This window comes from Erythrolamprus reginae, chromosome 5 (genome assembly GCF_031021105.1).
Source record: "Erythrolamprus reginae isolate rEryReg1 chromosome 5, rEryReg1.hap1, whole genome shotgun sequence".
Classification (NCBI taxonomy): domain Eukaryota; kingdom Metazoa; phylum Chordata; class Lepidosauria; order Squamata; family Dipsadidae; genus Erythrolamprus; species Erythrolamprus reginae.
The window spans coordinates 81,872,773-81,889,920 of record NC_091954.1 but is presented as its reverse complement, the minus strand read 5'-3'; the positions used below and the strand labels follow the sequence as shown (position 1 = coordinate 81,889,920).

Below are 17,148 nucleotides of genomic sequence, written 5' to 3'. Positions count from 1 at the left end.
AATACTAGAAAAAGAGAGATACTTTATCCTATGTTACACTGTGGAGTATGCTTTTAAAAGGACTCAATGTCTTCGGAGAGGGGCGGCATACAAATCTAAGTAATAAATAAATAAATAAATAAATAAATAAATTTGTTCTGTATTTGCATTCCAGCTGTCTTTCAACTTATTTGAGAACATATGCTAGAGAACTGGATATCATTGAATTCTTTTTTCAGCTAATTACATTTATTATTTATTTACATTTACTAAATTTGTAAAGTAATCCAACTTCAACAATTTGGTGGACAACAAAAACAAAGAATAAACTAAGGCAAGACAAATATCTAAAAATAATTTTAAAAGCTTCAAATATTTATTTATTATTGCAATTTATATAACTCTCTGTGTTGTTTTGTATTTGTTGTTGTATTGTTGGCATTTGGAGAGGCTGCTTACTTAGTTGCTGTGAACCATATGGCTCACAGAAACTAAGTAGCCCCCCCCAAAAGTGAACAATACCACAACAAATGCAAAACAATAAGACACACACAAAGAAGAAAATAAAAACATCTATATCATGACCAAATCTAAAGGTGGTATATACCAAAGGCCAGAAACTATCAAAATAGTTACAGGTTCTACTCCAAGCAGATGGCAAAACCAAGTCTTTATGGCCTAACAAAAAGTAAGGAAAGGGTTAAGACCAATCTGATCTCTTGGGAGATGATGGCTCTTTTCCTGAGTTCCACCAGCTGGCATTCCCTAGCAGATGGGACTGGGCACAAGCCTCTCCTACACAATCTCTTCTACCAGGACAAGCAGTCCCTCAAGGAATATGACATATAAAATGACAATAAATGCAATAATAAAAACATCCAAAATGGGAACCCTGAACTTAAATGCTTGTGGGGGGGGGAGTCCTTGTAAAGACCCTCCTGGTCTTTCATAAAGCTCTGAAGTCCTACCTCTGCCAGTGGGCATGGAAGCCATGAGCAATGAGATTGTCTTTGGTCGATATTGTGAATGATTGAATGGGATGAATGGGCTGTCTTTGCCAACTGAGGCAGAGAAAATGCTTTGTGAAAAGGATAAATAGTGCATATAAACCTTTCATATGGCATATAGTAGGACAGGGCCAAGAGTGGGCTACCATTCCAGGCCCTACCGGAATGGTGTGGGAGTGAGCCCCTGCTTACCCCCCTCGTGTGTGCGTGAACAAGCACGAGCACGATTTCCGGCTTTGCGCAGAAGCGAAAAGAACCCGGAAATGGGCAAACAAGTAAGTGCCCACTCACCGCTGCCCACCGCTGTTTGCCCCCCCCCACTGCCTGCTTGCCACCATTTGCTTCGCTCGCCTCTCGCTCTTGCGGCGAACAGCGGCAGCGCAGGTGGTGGTGGGAGCTGATGAGAGAGGTTAGCGAGGGGCAAATGGTGGGGGAAAGCAGCGCTCACAGCAGGGCAGGGAAAGCATAGGTCTGGGGAAGCGCCGGTGGCGCATGCACATGCGTGCACATGCATGCACGCCCAGCATCGCCACTGGAGCTAGGCTATGTGCTACATGGCCACCACCAGAATCGCGTTACCCACTGTTTAGGTTTGGTCCCACCACTGGACAGGGCTGTTAAACTCATAGTCTAAGACCCAGATGCATGCGACATATCTCCAGTGAAGGGCTACCAAAATTTTTACTACCACACTCTGGGCGTGGTTTATGCAGGATGCCCTGCATTTTATTTCAACATCTTTCAGTGCAAATTGGGTGCTCTGGGGTGGAGCTCCATTTTCGCTATCCCACTGCGTTTCCCCCCCCCATCCAGGCAGTAGCCCACCCCTGCATATCTCCTACTGCATGTCCATCTATTCTTCAACAGGCACCATCATTCCCTAATCACCAGGAAGGCAGACTTAGTTATGTACTAAGTCACCAGCAAACAGATGAGGAACCAGAACAGTCACAATCCCATTTTCCCAGCTCACATTTATTTCTATGAATTATATTGACTTCCAATTAAAGAAGCCTATGCTTAAATCTCTATTTAAATTTAAAATGATTCTTGTCTAGTGACAGCACCTCAAATTTGCTACTGGATATCACAGATATACTTTTTGATTCCAAGAGAATACTGCCAGCACATTTTCATCAGCTACAGATAAGAAAAACAATACATTTCTCTGTTATTGTGCTAGTAGTAGTCAAACATATGTACAGGTTATCTTGAATTTCCTCTTTGCTTCACCAATCATGCCTGATGTTTTTAAGTATGCTATTAGCTTCTGCATCAAAAAAGTCAGGAAATCATTTGGACCCAGAAATGCACATGCAAAAGTCAAAGTCCACAGTTCCAGCAAGAATATCTTTAGAACAGTACTGCAAACAAGCTCATGCAGGAATTGGCAACTTTAAGTAGTGTGGACTACAGTTCCAGAATTCAATATATCTTGAAGTTGTCCAAGTTGAAAAAGACAATTTTAGGATTCGGGTTAATGTCTCCCAACACAATAAGACTTGGAGTTTCTCAAAGTTCCATTTTATTGGAGATGTCATATTGGCACATTTGGGAAAACCCAAATGTGAGAGCTTAGGGGTTTTCTCCATCCAAATGAAAGTTCAAGTCCCTGTCCAGCACCGACATGTCCATCAACGATCCAATCAGGCACCATCCAAAACTGAAGATGCCTCCCAATCATGTCATCACAGCTGCAAAGCACAGCGACTTTGACTTTTTAAAAAATAATTTTATTTTAGACTACTACATATCACCTGCTCCATATAATTTCCCCTCCAATTTTCCCAAGGTAGAAAATGTGGCAGGCCTGAATACAAAAGGTAAAAGATGGTTTCCAGGCCTGATACACTGAGATAGAGGCAATAAACACAACAACAATAAATATTCTAGAGTGGAAAGAAATTACAACTTAGATAAAAATGTATCTAGTGGAAAGAAATTACAACTTAGATAAAAATGTATCTGTATTGTAGCAACAGAAGGAGTTATGAGGGCATCAGTTCTGGAAGGGTTGGTGAGTGGATTTAGCTTTTTATGGTAGTTATTAGTTGCCACAATTGGGTAAAACAGAAGTTGTAAATTAATTAATCTGAAAATCATTTATTATGTTCTTGTATTTTTATATTGTTTTAAGGATGCATTTTATGCAAATATACTAAATATAGACATTTGTTTGGGTTGAATTAATTTTAATTTTTCATTCCTGTTTTGAAGTTTCAGTTTTTAGAAAGACATTGAAGACAGCGGCCAAGTTTATTCGACATGCTAAACTCTGATGTATTTTGCTAGAACAAAACATTATGATTTACACAATTATTACTTTAATGCATTGTGTGAAACTAGCCAATTTTAATAAATTATGGTGAAGCCATGAACAGTGCAGGGAGAAACTAAGTGGTGTTAGATGGCAAGAAAGGCAACCCTAGCCTACTAAGGTTAGGAAGAAAAATGCCATATTTTCTGAAGAATTGTTCAGTCATTTGAAGGAAGTATGTAATAGACTGCTTATTTTTTTAAACTGGACTAATGTTAATTGAATAAAACACAATTTTCTTAATTCCAGTTCCCATCATTTTTCTCCTGCTTTCCAATCCAACATTAATTGCTTCATTGCTTCTTTGCTTGCTTTCTAGCTTCAGCACAACAATCAGATGAAGGTTCTGACATTGATTCTGAGCCAGATTTGCCACTGAAGAGAAAGCAACGGCGAAGCAGAACCACTTTCACAGCAGAACAATTAGAAGAGCTGGAGAGAGCTTTTGAGAGGACTCATTATCCTGACATTTACACCAGAGAGGAACTTGCACAAAGAGCTAAACTCACAGAGGCTCGGGTTCAGGTGAATATAGTTCCAAATAGCCTTCTTCTATTAGTTTTGTGCGGGAACAATGTCTTTTAGAAATATACACTGATCAAAATAAAGGGAACACTTAAACAATACAATATAACACCAAGTAAATCAAAGTTCTGTGAAATCAAACTGTCCACTTAGGAAGCAACACTGATTGACAATCAATTTCTCGTGCTGTTGTGCACATTCAACTTTGTCCAGAACAAAGTATTCAATGAAAATATTTCATTCATTCAGATCTAGGATGTGTTATTTGAGTGTTCCCTTTATTTTTTTGAACAGTATATTTTGGTGAAAAAGGATGAGATACTTATGTGGAAAGACCGTGGTTTATTTTGAGGTATGAAAATTAAGGTATGAAAGATAAATACACGAAAACATATAATTAAATATATTGTTTTTAGATATTGAAACTGAAAATTAAATTAATTGTGGCTAAAATTAACTACTAAAAAAACTCTACCAATTTGGGTTCCTTACTTTAAATATTTGCATATTCAGTTCTGAGATGTCTGCTTTAAAGAGGAACAGCCACATTCATATTTTTCTAATGCAGTGACTAACAGCTACAAGAAAAGCAGAAGTCTCATTAACATAACAGCTGTCTTAATGTGGCTTTAACCCTGTGACATTTTACATTCCTCATGGGTTTTTTGGTTCCCTTGAGAGTGTAAGTGTCTTACACGCACTCCTGTGATCTCCAGTCTGGCAAATTTTCTACTGTGTAGAACATATGGACTTTTCCTTAAAACAGCACAAAGAAAGGGAAAACAACCACAATCAATCAATGGTTAAAGTATCAGAAGGGGTGAATGTTTGGGAATTAAAAGAAGACCAGGAAATATAAGTGTCACTTGTCTGTACCTTGCACTACTGAAATAGAAAACTCCAGGAAATTATTGACTCAATCTTCCCAACTACCATACCTCCAATAAAGACATTTCTGCTTGAATCTTGGTGCTTCTATACTCACATAAATGCTTCAATTTATACTTTGGAAAATTATTAAATTGTAGCTACAATAAATTTATGTGCTAGTAAACAGTGGTTCAAAAATGGCTGCAATTGCTGAATGTCTATTGTATTTGAAATATATCCAGTTTTACAGAAAGATTTACATTAAATGGTGGCAAATGTATAAATCAAGGGAATAAGCTAAGAAAAAGAATAGAACAGAACAGAAGAGAAAGAACAGAATTCTTTATTGGCCAAGTGTGATTGGACACACATGGAATTTGTCTTTGGTGCATATGCTCTGAGTGTACATAAAATAAAAGATACACTTGTCATTTCCAACTTCAGCAACTTTAAGAGGTGTGGACTTCAACTCCCAGAATTCCACAGCCAGCATGATCAGATAATTAAAAAACCCCAAACAAAACAATGAATTGCTCTAGCAAAATTTCCTTTGGCAAATAGAACAGAAATTGCAATAGGTTTAGATGTATCAGTCCAATACATTGAGCTTTGGAATGGAACAGACTAGATGACTTTGCAGATGATTTCCAACTCAATTTCCCAATAGTATTTACATTTTTGTCCTTTGTTATCATTTTTTTTCTGAAGTAGTTTATAACTGGACAAGGCAAGATCTTATTCCATTGATGCTGGCTGGGTTTCCTTTCAAAGCTGTGGTTCTTCCCCCAGGCTTAACTTCGTGAAATTGGCCGTGACATTTCAACTGACTTATCCTAAACAGAAAATTACCAATGTGCTTTTAAGGGAACAAGATCTCTCATTCAAATAGGCAAAATGTTTGAAAAGAGAATTTATCAAGACAATAGAGGATAGTTTCCTCTAAACAGAGCCTGAGCTTTACAAGGATGAATGCCAAATATGTACCAAATCAAAAGACTAGTGCATTGATAGAGACACATCTAATTTAAGCCAGAAAATGTACCTCCGTCTTTGCTGTAATGCTGTATATCTAAAGTATTTATTTAATTTTAGACTGATTCAGTGGCCATGAAAGAAATGACAGGGGCAAAGGGAAGCAAAGGATTGGAAGTAATAGAAATTAAATGATGCAAGGATATGAACAAAAAAAAAAGGAAAGGAGAGAATGATAGAATTGTGGGTAAGAGGAAAAACAAAATTAAGAAATTCACCACTGCAATAGTATCACAAAGGTAGCACAAAAATACACCCAGATACAAACATACACTAAGACACACAATATGGCAAGTGTCCCATCATCTCCTTTGTGATTACGTTGCTGAGACAATCCCATGACTCTGTGTTTGTATGTGTGTGTGTGCATGTCTTCCCCAGCCTGGTGCCCTCCCACTATGATATTCTTATTCTCATACCATCTCAGTTGTTAGGTTTTTGATTGAGAATGCCCTTTTATAAAATTGTAAGAATATACTGTACATATCTCTAAATGATTGGAAGATACAGTGGTACCTCTACCTAAGAACGCCTCTACTTAAGACCTTTTCTAGATAAGAACCGGGTGTTCAAGATTTTTTTTGCCTCTTCTTAAGAACCATTTTCTACTTAAGAACCCAAGCCTGGAAAAATTTCCCAGGAAATTTGAGAGTGGCACGAAGGCCCAGCCAGTTTCCTGCCATTCCCCCTTTAATCTCGGCCATCTCAGGCTTTTCTGTGCTGCCAGAGGAGCCTTTCGGTGGTGCTCCTCATCTCGCCTGCCTGGGTTTCTCTCTCTGGTGCAGTGTATAGGAGGCAGCCTCATGCCAGGTGTATGGAAGGTGCATGCTCCTCCTCGCTGCCTCAGAGTCCCTCTTTTTTTATTTAAGCCTTTAAAGTTTTTTGATTCTCCTCCTCTCTCCTTCTTCCTTGGGCAGCGACTGTCCTCCTCCTCTTCTCCCTCCTCCTCCTCCCACCCAAATTCCAAGCTATTATTTCTTTCCTAGTGGGTTGGCACACAATATTTGCTTTTACATTGATTCCTATGGGAAAAATTGCTTCTACTTTTCTACTTAAGAACCTGGTCACGGGACGAATTAAGTTCTTAAGTAGAGGTACCACTGTATAGGGAACTATATACACTGTATACACGGTTTAGATATGGACAATGATGTGTATCAGAGGAAAGTTTGCATCTGTACAATGTTGCTATGCTTATTTTCCTTAGCAGTGGATCTCTCACCTTCATATTGGTCCAATTAACTTTTCAGAACATTTTTTAACTGGAAGGCATGGCTTTGCATGCTGAAAGATGGGGCAGGGGGATGAGTGAAAGAAATGTGTTTCAGAGCTTGTGTTCACTGGTGCCTCATTTTCATATACAGTGATCCCCCGATTATCGCGAGGGTTCCGTTCCAAGACCCCTCGCGATAATCGATTTCTCGCGATGTAGCGGTGTGGAAGTAAAAACACCATCTGCGCATGCACGCCCCTTTTTCCATGGCCACGCATGCGCAGATGGTGTTTTTACTTCCGTACCTGGGAAGACCCAGCAGCTGAGGAGCCGCCTGCCTGTCCGCTTGTCTGCCGCTTTTCCGCTTGTCTGCCGCTCTGGGAGTTGAAGACCCAGGGAAGGTTCCTTCGGCCGCCCACCAGCTGATCTGCTCGGCAGCGCAGTAGCAGCGAGGAGCCGAAGATGGGGTTTCCCCGTTGCCCACGCAAAGGGGAAACCCCATCTTCGGCTCCTCGCTGCTACTGCGCTGCCGAGCAGATCAGCTGGTGGGCGGCCGAAGGAACCTTCCCTGGGTGCCACCCACCGCTCGAGAGCAAGAGGGGGAGAGATAGAGAAAGAGAGAGAAGGAAAGAAAGAGATGAGAGAGGGAGGAAGAGAGTGTGAGAGAGGAAGAAGCAAGATAGAGAAAGAGAGAGAGAAAGAAAGATGAGAAAGGAAGGGAGTGACGTCATCGGGTGGAAAAATCACGATATAGCGTTTCGCAAAGATCGAGATCGCGAAACTCGGGGGATCACTGTACTTGGAAGGAAACACAACAGCACTTCCTTTGTTGAGCAGAATATGCATGCTATCCCTATAATTAACCATAATGAAATGATTGGTTCATCAAAAAGATGGTAGTGACAAGACAGTGGCAAATGGTATGCCAGTAAGAGATGCTGTCCTGTATGAGTAAGATTCAATTTCTAGTCCATAAATGGAATAATAGCAATGCACAATCTTGTCTTTTAGATCAGAACTAGAAATATCTTGAAGTACTGCAACTGTGACAAAACATGGTCTTAGGAAATTTGTCCCTTAAAACCATAACCTGGATATTTTGTTATCTACTGCAATAGCACATAGGTGATGGTAAATATTAGTAGGGAAAAAGTGAAGCATCATCTAAAATCAGAAATGTATGTCCTGAATTGGAAACTCATATGGTTACGTTCTTCAAACTAAAATTGGTCATTTTAAACACAGTTAGGAAATGTCTCTTTTTATTTTAAGAAAAGGCAAGCTTTCTTAATGAGAAAATAAAAAGATGTCAATTAATTAAAAATAATTACTTTTATAGGTAATGAAAATAGTAAAATAAATAAAATAATGGAATATTATTGACTGGCAAATTAAAAGAATAATTAATATTGATAGGTAAATTAAAATAATAATTACAACTAGAATAAAGTGCCTAGCTAAATAGAAGGACCTTCACAGCACAAAAATAAACATTAAAAGAACCTTAATGGAATGTATTTAACATTGAATACAATAATAATTAAGGCTTTTTTACATGCCGCAAATTCACTTCAGAATAAGGATGCCTTTATAAAATATTAGGATAAATGTCTAGAATAGAATAGATGCAGCTTAGATATGGGATAATACAGCATTGTGAAACCAAATGTCTATGTATCATCCAGGGCATAGGGTAGTTGTCTCAAAGGTGGTTTTTCAAAAGGCAGTTGGACTGTTTTTTCCTTGAGGAAAAAGAACAGATGAACAGAATAATCAACCAGTTGTCTTGCCAGAATGAATGAAACTTCTTGGGTGATAAGGGAAACATCCTCCTCACCCTCTACTTCCATCTGGGAACTGTTCATTTGTCTTTTTAAAAAATAACAACCTCGAGACATCTTGAAACCAAGGCAAAGAAGACAAAGAAGATTTTATGGGATACTAACTAGCTTTTGAGGTAAAGCTGATATATTTTAATAATTAGTATAATTTTCCATACTCTACTCATTCAGCTCTTACTACTATGTATTAATTCTGAATTAGTTAAAACTTTCATAAGCCTTTTAGTTATAATCTAATCCAATGCAATTACTGCAAGACATATTTATCTATCTATCTATCTATCTATCTATCTATCTATCTATCTATCTATCTATCTATCTATCTATTTATTTATTAGATTTGTATGCCGCCTTTTTCCGTAGACTCGGGGTGGCTCACAATACAATAAAAACAGTTCATGACAAATCTAATAATTTACAATTTAAAATATTAAAAAACCCCATTATTAAACAGACATACATACAAGCATACCATACATAAATGGTATAGGCCCGGAGGAGATATCTCAGTTCCCCCATGCCTGATGACAAAGGTGGGTTTTAAGGAGCTTACGAAAGGCGAGGAGGGTAGGGGCAGTTCTAATCTCTGGGGGGAGCTGGTTCCAGAGAGTCGGGGCTGCCACAGAGAAGGCTCTTTCCCTGGGGCCCGCCAACCAACATTGTTTAGTTGACGGGACCCGGAGAAGGCCCACTCTGTGGGACCTAATCAGTCGCTGGGATTCGTGCAGCAGAAGGCGGTCTCGGAGATATTAACACAGTCTGCCAAATGCTGAGTGCATTTCAAAATGATTTAAGCTATTTTCAATTTTTTTCTAGGTTTGGTTTAGCAATCGTCGAGCCAGATGGAGGAAGCAAGCTGGGGCCAATCAGCTGATGGCTTTCAATCATTTAATTCCAGGAGGCTTCCCACCCTCAGCCATGCCAACTCTGCCAACTTATCAGTTATCAGAATCTTCCTATCAACCTACTTCTATTCCACAAGGTAGACTTGAAAGATTATTTTGAACTGTACTTGACATATTATTTATTCCTCTGAAGTTCCGAATCTCTGAAAATCATTATAATTATGGTACCGCTCTGTAAATGTTTACACTGGTTTCAGTGGGATCAGCATTAACATGGAAGGTGAAATCTGGAAATCAGTTTCAGATGTTCATCCTTTGCAATTGGAGAACCTCTAGATGCATGGTTAGGAATGAAGACTATTGTATTTCCATATGTCTGGAGAATTATGGATTGTAGCTTGATCAGGTTCATCACCCATTCTGGTCCATCACGGAAGGTAATTGTTTTATAATGGTAAATGCTATGATTTGATGCTGGCTCCAGGAATAAATTCTGACAAGAGTTGGATATAATACTTGAGCAGACAAAAGCCAGATTAGAATTTGTAGAGTTCTGAAGCTTTATTAAACAATCATGTGCTTTATTATAGAAAACTTAAAATCAGTTGTTGTCATGGATTCTGTTATCTAAACAAAGAATTCTTAATTACAGCTGAGAAAACTCAGAGTTTTCAATCCATTGTTAGAATTTCCAAGTAGCTTCATTACAGTGAGTTCTTACAGTCTCATAGTTTACTGACGCAGTCCTAAAGTTACTTGGAAACACATTAAAGTGATCAGTCTGAGAGTTTCCTAAATTAATGACTTCCTTTCCAAAGTTGGTTGATTTTTATTTCTTTAAAGTATCTTAATTATCTCAATATTTTGATAAGTTTCTTTCAAAACTTTAACGTGTACTCCTAATGCTTTTGTTATTGGTCTTCCTTCTGTGTTTCCTTTTTCCTATTTCTCGTTCCCTTGCATCACTTATCAATTTGTAAAAACTAAAGTTTTCATGACTCAAGACATGTGTAAGGAAGTGAAGTGCAAAGTGGAAGGAAGATATGTAAGAAACAAAAATATGACTCAAATTTCCAAAACCTGCTCTACCATTATAGTCCAAGTGATCCTGAGAATGAGTTTGGCTGAATTTGGACAAGCCAAATCAAACTGAATATACTGCACAATAGTATATACAGTGGAACCTCATCATACGAACTTAATTGGTTCCAGGAGGAGATTTGTAAGGTGAAAAGTTCGTAAGATGAAACAATGTTTCCCATAGGAATCAATGTAAAAGCAAATAATGCCTGCAAATCCTTCAGGAAAATCCCAAACTTTAGAAGGGAGGCGAACAGAGGGCAGGGAGGAGCAGCTAAAGTGGGCGGGTGGAAGAAGCAAGGCTAGGCTAAAGGGTGAGTGGGAAGGAAGAAAGGCAAGGGGGGTGCCCCTCCCTTTTCTTTCTTCAAAAGACACCCTTTCAGTGCCTTTGCAAGCACGTTGTTCTCTGCAAAATTTTGTCTCCCCCAAGCTGCCCCTCCCTCCTCCCTTTTCTTTCTTCAAAAGACACCCTTTCAGTTCCTTTGCAAGCACGTTGTTCTCTGCAAAATGTTTCCTACTCCAAGCAGCCCCTCCCTTTTCTTTCTTCAAAAAAGGGGGGGAAAAGAAACCCCTTCATCCCAGCAGCAGCTGCTTAGGTTCGTAAGGTGAAAATAGTTCGGAAGAAGAGGCAAAAAAATCTTAAACACCAGGTTCGTATCTTGAAAAGTTCGTTAGAAGAAGCGTTCGTAAGATGAGGTACCACTGTATACTGCACAATAGTATATACATGATGTGTACTCAACCACTGAATAGTTTTGAACATTGGGAACTGGTCTAGTGAATCTTTCTATGATGTAGGTTTGGCTTTTGAATGGGAAAATGAGGAGATTCATACCTGTGTTCCTTTTCATTGCAGCCGTGTCAGACCCAAGCAGTACAGTTCACCGACCTCAGCCTCTTCCACCAAGCACGGTACACCAAAGCAGCCTCCCTTCAAATCCAGACAGCAGCTCTGCCTACTGCCTACCAAGCACAAGGCATGGCTTTTCCAGCTATACAGACAGCTTTGTGCCTCCATCCGGGCCCTCAAATCCTATGAACCCTGCCATTGGCAATGGCCTTTCACCTCAGGTCAGTCCTGCTTTTTCAGACACAGGATTTGCTGTATACCCAAACTAAATTGTCTGTTCCCCAAGGCCATCATACAATGATTTGCCAAATTTAAACCATAAAGTATTCTTTATACAAGCCACATGATTTCAGTTTGCTAGTTTCCTCCCTCCTCACTTTTCTACTGACAGAATCAAAAGTCATAGCTTATATTTAGTTTAAGGCAATGTTTCATAATGCAATCCCAAAGCCTTCTCGCTTGTATTCAGCTGTCAGGCATGTTTGATGTGGTGTTTTTCCATAATATATATTTTTAAAGTTGATTTCTTTCCTTTTCCTTCCTTTAAAAAAAAACCCTCTCCAGAATCACTGATTTGGTCTTGATTCTTTGTCATGAAAATAATGAAAAAGATATGTACTGTTTAAATTTAACCTTAGGAATAGGTTGCTCATTACCTCAGCTGATGAGCAATCCACATTAAGCTGAGCTATAATCGAATTATGAATACATAAATTAAGAGCATTACTGCTCTCAAGAAGCTTATAATGACTTGAAGGACATAATTGTTTTCCTAATTTGCATGAACTTTTCTTGGATGATCATGTTAATAAATTGCCTTGATAATTGAGTGCCAGAAAAGGTTGGTTAAACTTCCTACTTCTGGCACAAATCTTCAGGTTGATATTATTAGTTTCTGCTAAATATTCTGCAGCTTATTCTATTAGTGTGGATTTAGCACAGGTGTTTTGGAGAGGTATCCACTGAATTTTGAGCAATGTTACAGAATTGGGGGGGAGGACGCAATCTATAATTACAATCAGGAAATCTCTTCAGGGATGTGAGAATTTTAACAGCTTTATTTTCTTTCTGCTCTTTCTCTGTGGGGTTAAAAAAAAACAGAAGGAAGCTTGGAATGACACAAATGAAAAGTGAAAAGACAATTATACTGAATTACACACTAATCACTGACTATCACCACTGCGTAAGCAGTAAGAGGGCATTCTAATAGGCAGAAAATGAGATTTTAATAGCACAAAGGGTGGCCAAAATAACGACTCCTATATCTTTCGCTTTTTTCATTTTCTGCAACTTGAGGTCTGCATCTCCAGAGCACACTTCCTGGTTTCTGTACCATGGTGATAACTCTGTGCAGCTGAAGAGTTCAAAGGCAATAGAGTTGAAAAGGATGAATAGCAAAGGCAATGAAATAAACATTTTTGCCTAAAGGCAAAAGTTCATAAACTCTTTTTTTGTAACAGTAAATGTAATTAAGTTTCAGCGATTCCTATAGCACATAGTGGGATACAAAACTGTATGACTTTAGACCTTAGCGAAAGAAAGATAGGCTGCCATTTGAAAGCTAGTTGATATATTTTTCAGTAACACTTTAATGAAGGGTTTTCAAGATTCTCAATTGCTAAGTGTAGTCTTTAACAAAAGATTTGACATTTTATGATGCTGCAGTGAGCCCATAATTTCTGACATTAGAATAAAAATATTGTTGACAGTTAATGTCTTAATGTTTTCTCTTTTAATGGAAACAAAATTATTAAGTTGTAAAAGAGGGCTGGAAACGTTCAGTGATATTGGATCAATTATAGTTAGTGTCCCTGATTTTCCATTAAATAAACCAACTACCTTACAATTTTGATGACTAAACTGGAAGCTAATAAAATGACAAGGAGCTCTGTGCTTAAGAAATGCAGTTTTCATAGAAAAGGAATACTGTAATATTTAAGAATTTATTTCTGTGAATATAGCCAAGGCTCGATTGTGATGCTATTTCAGATGTTGGTTGCGCAACTAGTTTGAGAAGGCACTATATTCAACACAAAACATCAGAAGTCTGCTTTTGGCAGTGATATAGAGCAGGGGTGTTGAACTCAAGCCCCGGGGGCTGGATCTGGCCCATGGGATGCTTAGATTTGGCCTGCAAGGCCACCCTGGAAAGAGGAAAGGACCGACGTGCGGTGCTTCTGACAGTGAAAATGGAGCTCTGTGTGCTCCATTTTCAGCTTGGATGGCCTCCTGCAGCCCTTTGCCAGCAAAACCAGAACTTGGGGGGGGACTGCATGTGGCCCCCTTGAGCTCTATGTTCACTGCCAGAAGGCTTCAGGAGGCTGTTCTGGCTGAAAACAGGGCCTGTATTTTTGTTGGAAGAGAGCTGCAAGAGGTTATCCTAGCAGAAAATGGGGTGTATGAGCTCCATTTTTGATGGTAGAAGGCCATGCTCATCCAGTCCTGCCCACACCTTACCCAGCCCCCTGAGGTCAAATACAATCCTGATGTGGCCCTCAATGAAATTGAGTTTGACACCCCTGATACATTGATATTACATTGAACACCCACATAAGCATACATATAATCCACTCATAAAAACTAATGTGGTGCTGTTAAAGTAAGATACAAATTCTGGAACACTGAAGTTTGAAACTTTAAAACCTCCATCATTTTAGAGAGATTCTAGAATGTCAACATTGTAAATCCATTTCCAGTTTGAATTCAGGCACTAAATGAAGTTACCTGAAGATAAGACATAGCTGAAATCATAGTATAACTTATTTAAAGTTTAGAAAAACCCAGGATTCATAGAATATTAAGTTGGAAAAGATAATTTTGCATTTGTAAAAAATTGGACGTACGTGTGTGTTTATGCAGCCTCCTCACATTCTTCAGTTTAATCCCAAGGAAAGACTTCATGAGGCAATTCATTTAGTGGGCATTACTAAAAGGAGCAGACTCTTATTGAAAAATCTTCTTTCCCTGAAAACATTAAGATGAATCATCTGTCCAATTTCTCTTCCCATAGTTTTGGGGGAAGAAATCTGAAGCCAGATAATCTTCAGAGTGATGAAAAGATAGGAAACATTAAAAACAGTGCCAGCAATAGCACCCTCTGTCGTGTATAATAATTAAAATTGGGGGGGGGGGAAAGACTACAAAGAATTTTTCAAGCATCCCAAAAGCTTCTTTTTAGGAGGGGGTGGGGGATGGGGTAGGAGGCAACTTTTGAGAAATTGCAAGACAGATTTTGGGCCTGTACCACATTAGTATAAAATATCTCTTAATCTGTACTGAAAGACCAAACAAGAATTCAGCTGAGTTCTCAAGCTGTACATCTCAACTTCTTTCAGATTTAGAGCAAATCTGTATTTCTCATCAGGTTGATGGATTCTTTTTCTGGCATCTGTTTTAGTCATTAATACCTGATGGTGGTAAGGGCTCTTCTGCCACAAATGGTTGATCTTTGCTGAAATAAAGATTAATGATGTCAAGATTCCATGTTGCTTTTGCCACCTGGTGCTTTCAATGTATGGAAGTATCTCAACTTGTAAGCACTCAGCAGGGATAGCTGCTATGGGTGAAGACATTTAGAAAGTATTTGGTTGGCAAGGTTAGTTCTCAAATCAGTTGTGTACTTTAAAAAAAATCCATCCAGTGATCCCAAGACTAGCACAGTACAAATATTAGAGGTATATACTATATGTAATTTATATAAATTTACATTTGAATATGTTATGTATAATCTATTGCTGAAGATTTTCAGATTTCCAGGTAGACTTGTCTGGAAACTGAGTCATAACAACTGCATTTCTTTTGTTTTTGGTTTGATATATTTTGCTGTTTAGAAGGTACTTGGATAAGCCGCAAAACATTTCAAACAAAAAAGAGAAAAAAGTGCAGTTTCCATGACTACTTTTAGACATCAAGTATAGCACATATATAAATTGTACATTTAATGTCAGCTCTTTTTATTATATTTTCTATGTTCATGCAATAATTTTCAGACTTTCTGTTTTTTCTGCAAATAAGACAAAATTGTATTAATTTCTTTTGATAAACACACGTGAAGCCTAAAACAGAGAAAAAGCTACTTGGTAATGCCTTCTGTGACTGTAATATCACCACTCATTTGGTATATTCCTTAACACTTTCTTTTAAGAAAAAATGACTTTAAAATCCAGTGTGCAATACTGTCCATTTATTAGTTTGTTTATTACTTTGCTTAGGATTTCAATATTTAAGAGATTGCAATATATCTTCGCAGTTTTTCAGAGCAAACATGTCAAGTTATTTGCTAAAATATAGTTAAAAGTCTAAAAAGCCAAGAATCATAAGTAGGAACCAAAAACTGAATGGATATCTTGTATTTAAAGAAAAGACAAACATCTACGATTCTAGAGGTAGCCCAGAGAAAAAAACACTGGTTTTTGCTATTAAATTTGTTTTTCGAAGACATTCTAGGGAGGATTTATATCTGAGGAACCAAAATAATTTCTCATTTATGCATTGATATATGAGAAAAAGGTGATAGAAATATTTTTAAAAATTATTTTTATGTCAGAACCCCCCCCCCCCAGCTTATCTAGCATCAAAATGTAAATTTTAATCACTAGGAATTGCAATTCCTAGATGCTGCCACCTATAAAAGTTATTTCAGGAACTACTGAGGAATTAGGCAGAGTATAGTGAATTCTGGATTCTTTAGTGCACATTTAAATCTGTATAAAAAGTATATGGTTTGACATCTGTAGCAGTGCACAATTTTCTCCCCTGAACCTCTCAACTTGGAAACAAAGGAAACAAAAAACGATGCTTGTTTTGGCTAAAGAAAGTGAAGTAGACCTTACTTCTGGCATTTAGCATAGTATTATTTTTTCTATAAAATTGGATATTTTGGATTTAGATCAAATTGTTGAATATTGACAGCCTGATACATGAACCTAACTGAAGCTTTTGGATATAAAATACTTCATTGTAGCCAAAGTTACTTTAATCTTAAATATAAATCTAAGAAGTTCATATAAAAATTCATAAATTTTGCCAATTTCTCATATACCACAATATGTCATTTTTCTATTACTGTAATTAATCAAGGAGTTAACAAACTACAATAAGAACAAACTTTGAGAAAAACACTGAGATAAAATAAATACTTATTGAACAGCTTGAAAACAGCAGCCCTTATTTTTGGTACTTGCTGTTAAATTTAATTTTATAAAAATACCATTTTATTTATTTTCATATTTCCATGCTGTTCCTCTCTGTCAACTTAACAAATAGGTAGAAAAAGGATATGCATTGGGTTCCATAGAAAACATTTGGCTGGCCCTTCATTTGTTGTTGTGTGTTAGTCCTTGAATTATGACTGCAATTGAACCCAAAATTTATGTTGCTAAGCAAGACATTTGTTAAGTGAATTTTTGTTCCATTTTATGAATTTCTTGTCACAATGAATAACTCCAGTTAAGTGAGAATGGCTTCCCTATTAATTGTGCTTTTCATAAGGTCATGAAAGAGATTCATACAGCCTGGGACATTGCAACCATCATAAATATGAGTCTTTTGGCAAGCATTTGAATTTTGATCATGTGACCATGAAGATGT

The 17,148-nt window shown here is 37.8% G+C and overlaps 1 protein-coding gene across 4 annotated transcripts in view; it reads left to right on the top strand.

Moving 5' to 3' along the window:
• Positions 1-17,148, top strand: part of PAX3 (paired box 3) — a 119,339-nt gene that overhangs the window by 89,202 nt on the left and 12,989 nt on the right. For 2 of the 4 annotated variants that reach the window (XM_070754080.1, XM_070754077.1), the window contains exons 5-7: positions 3,623-3,828; positions 9,601-9,766; positions 11,566-11,780. In XM_070754080.1, the coding sequence (XP_070610181.1) occupies positions 3,623-3,828; positions 9,601-9,766; positions 11,566-11,780 (587 nt within the window). The remainder of the gene's footprint in view (positions 1-3,622; positions 3,829-9,600; positions 9,767-11,565; positions 11,781-17,148) is intronic. The other 2 variants (XM_070754078.1, XM_070754079.1) reach the window with 1 other exon arrangement.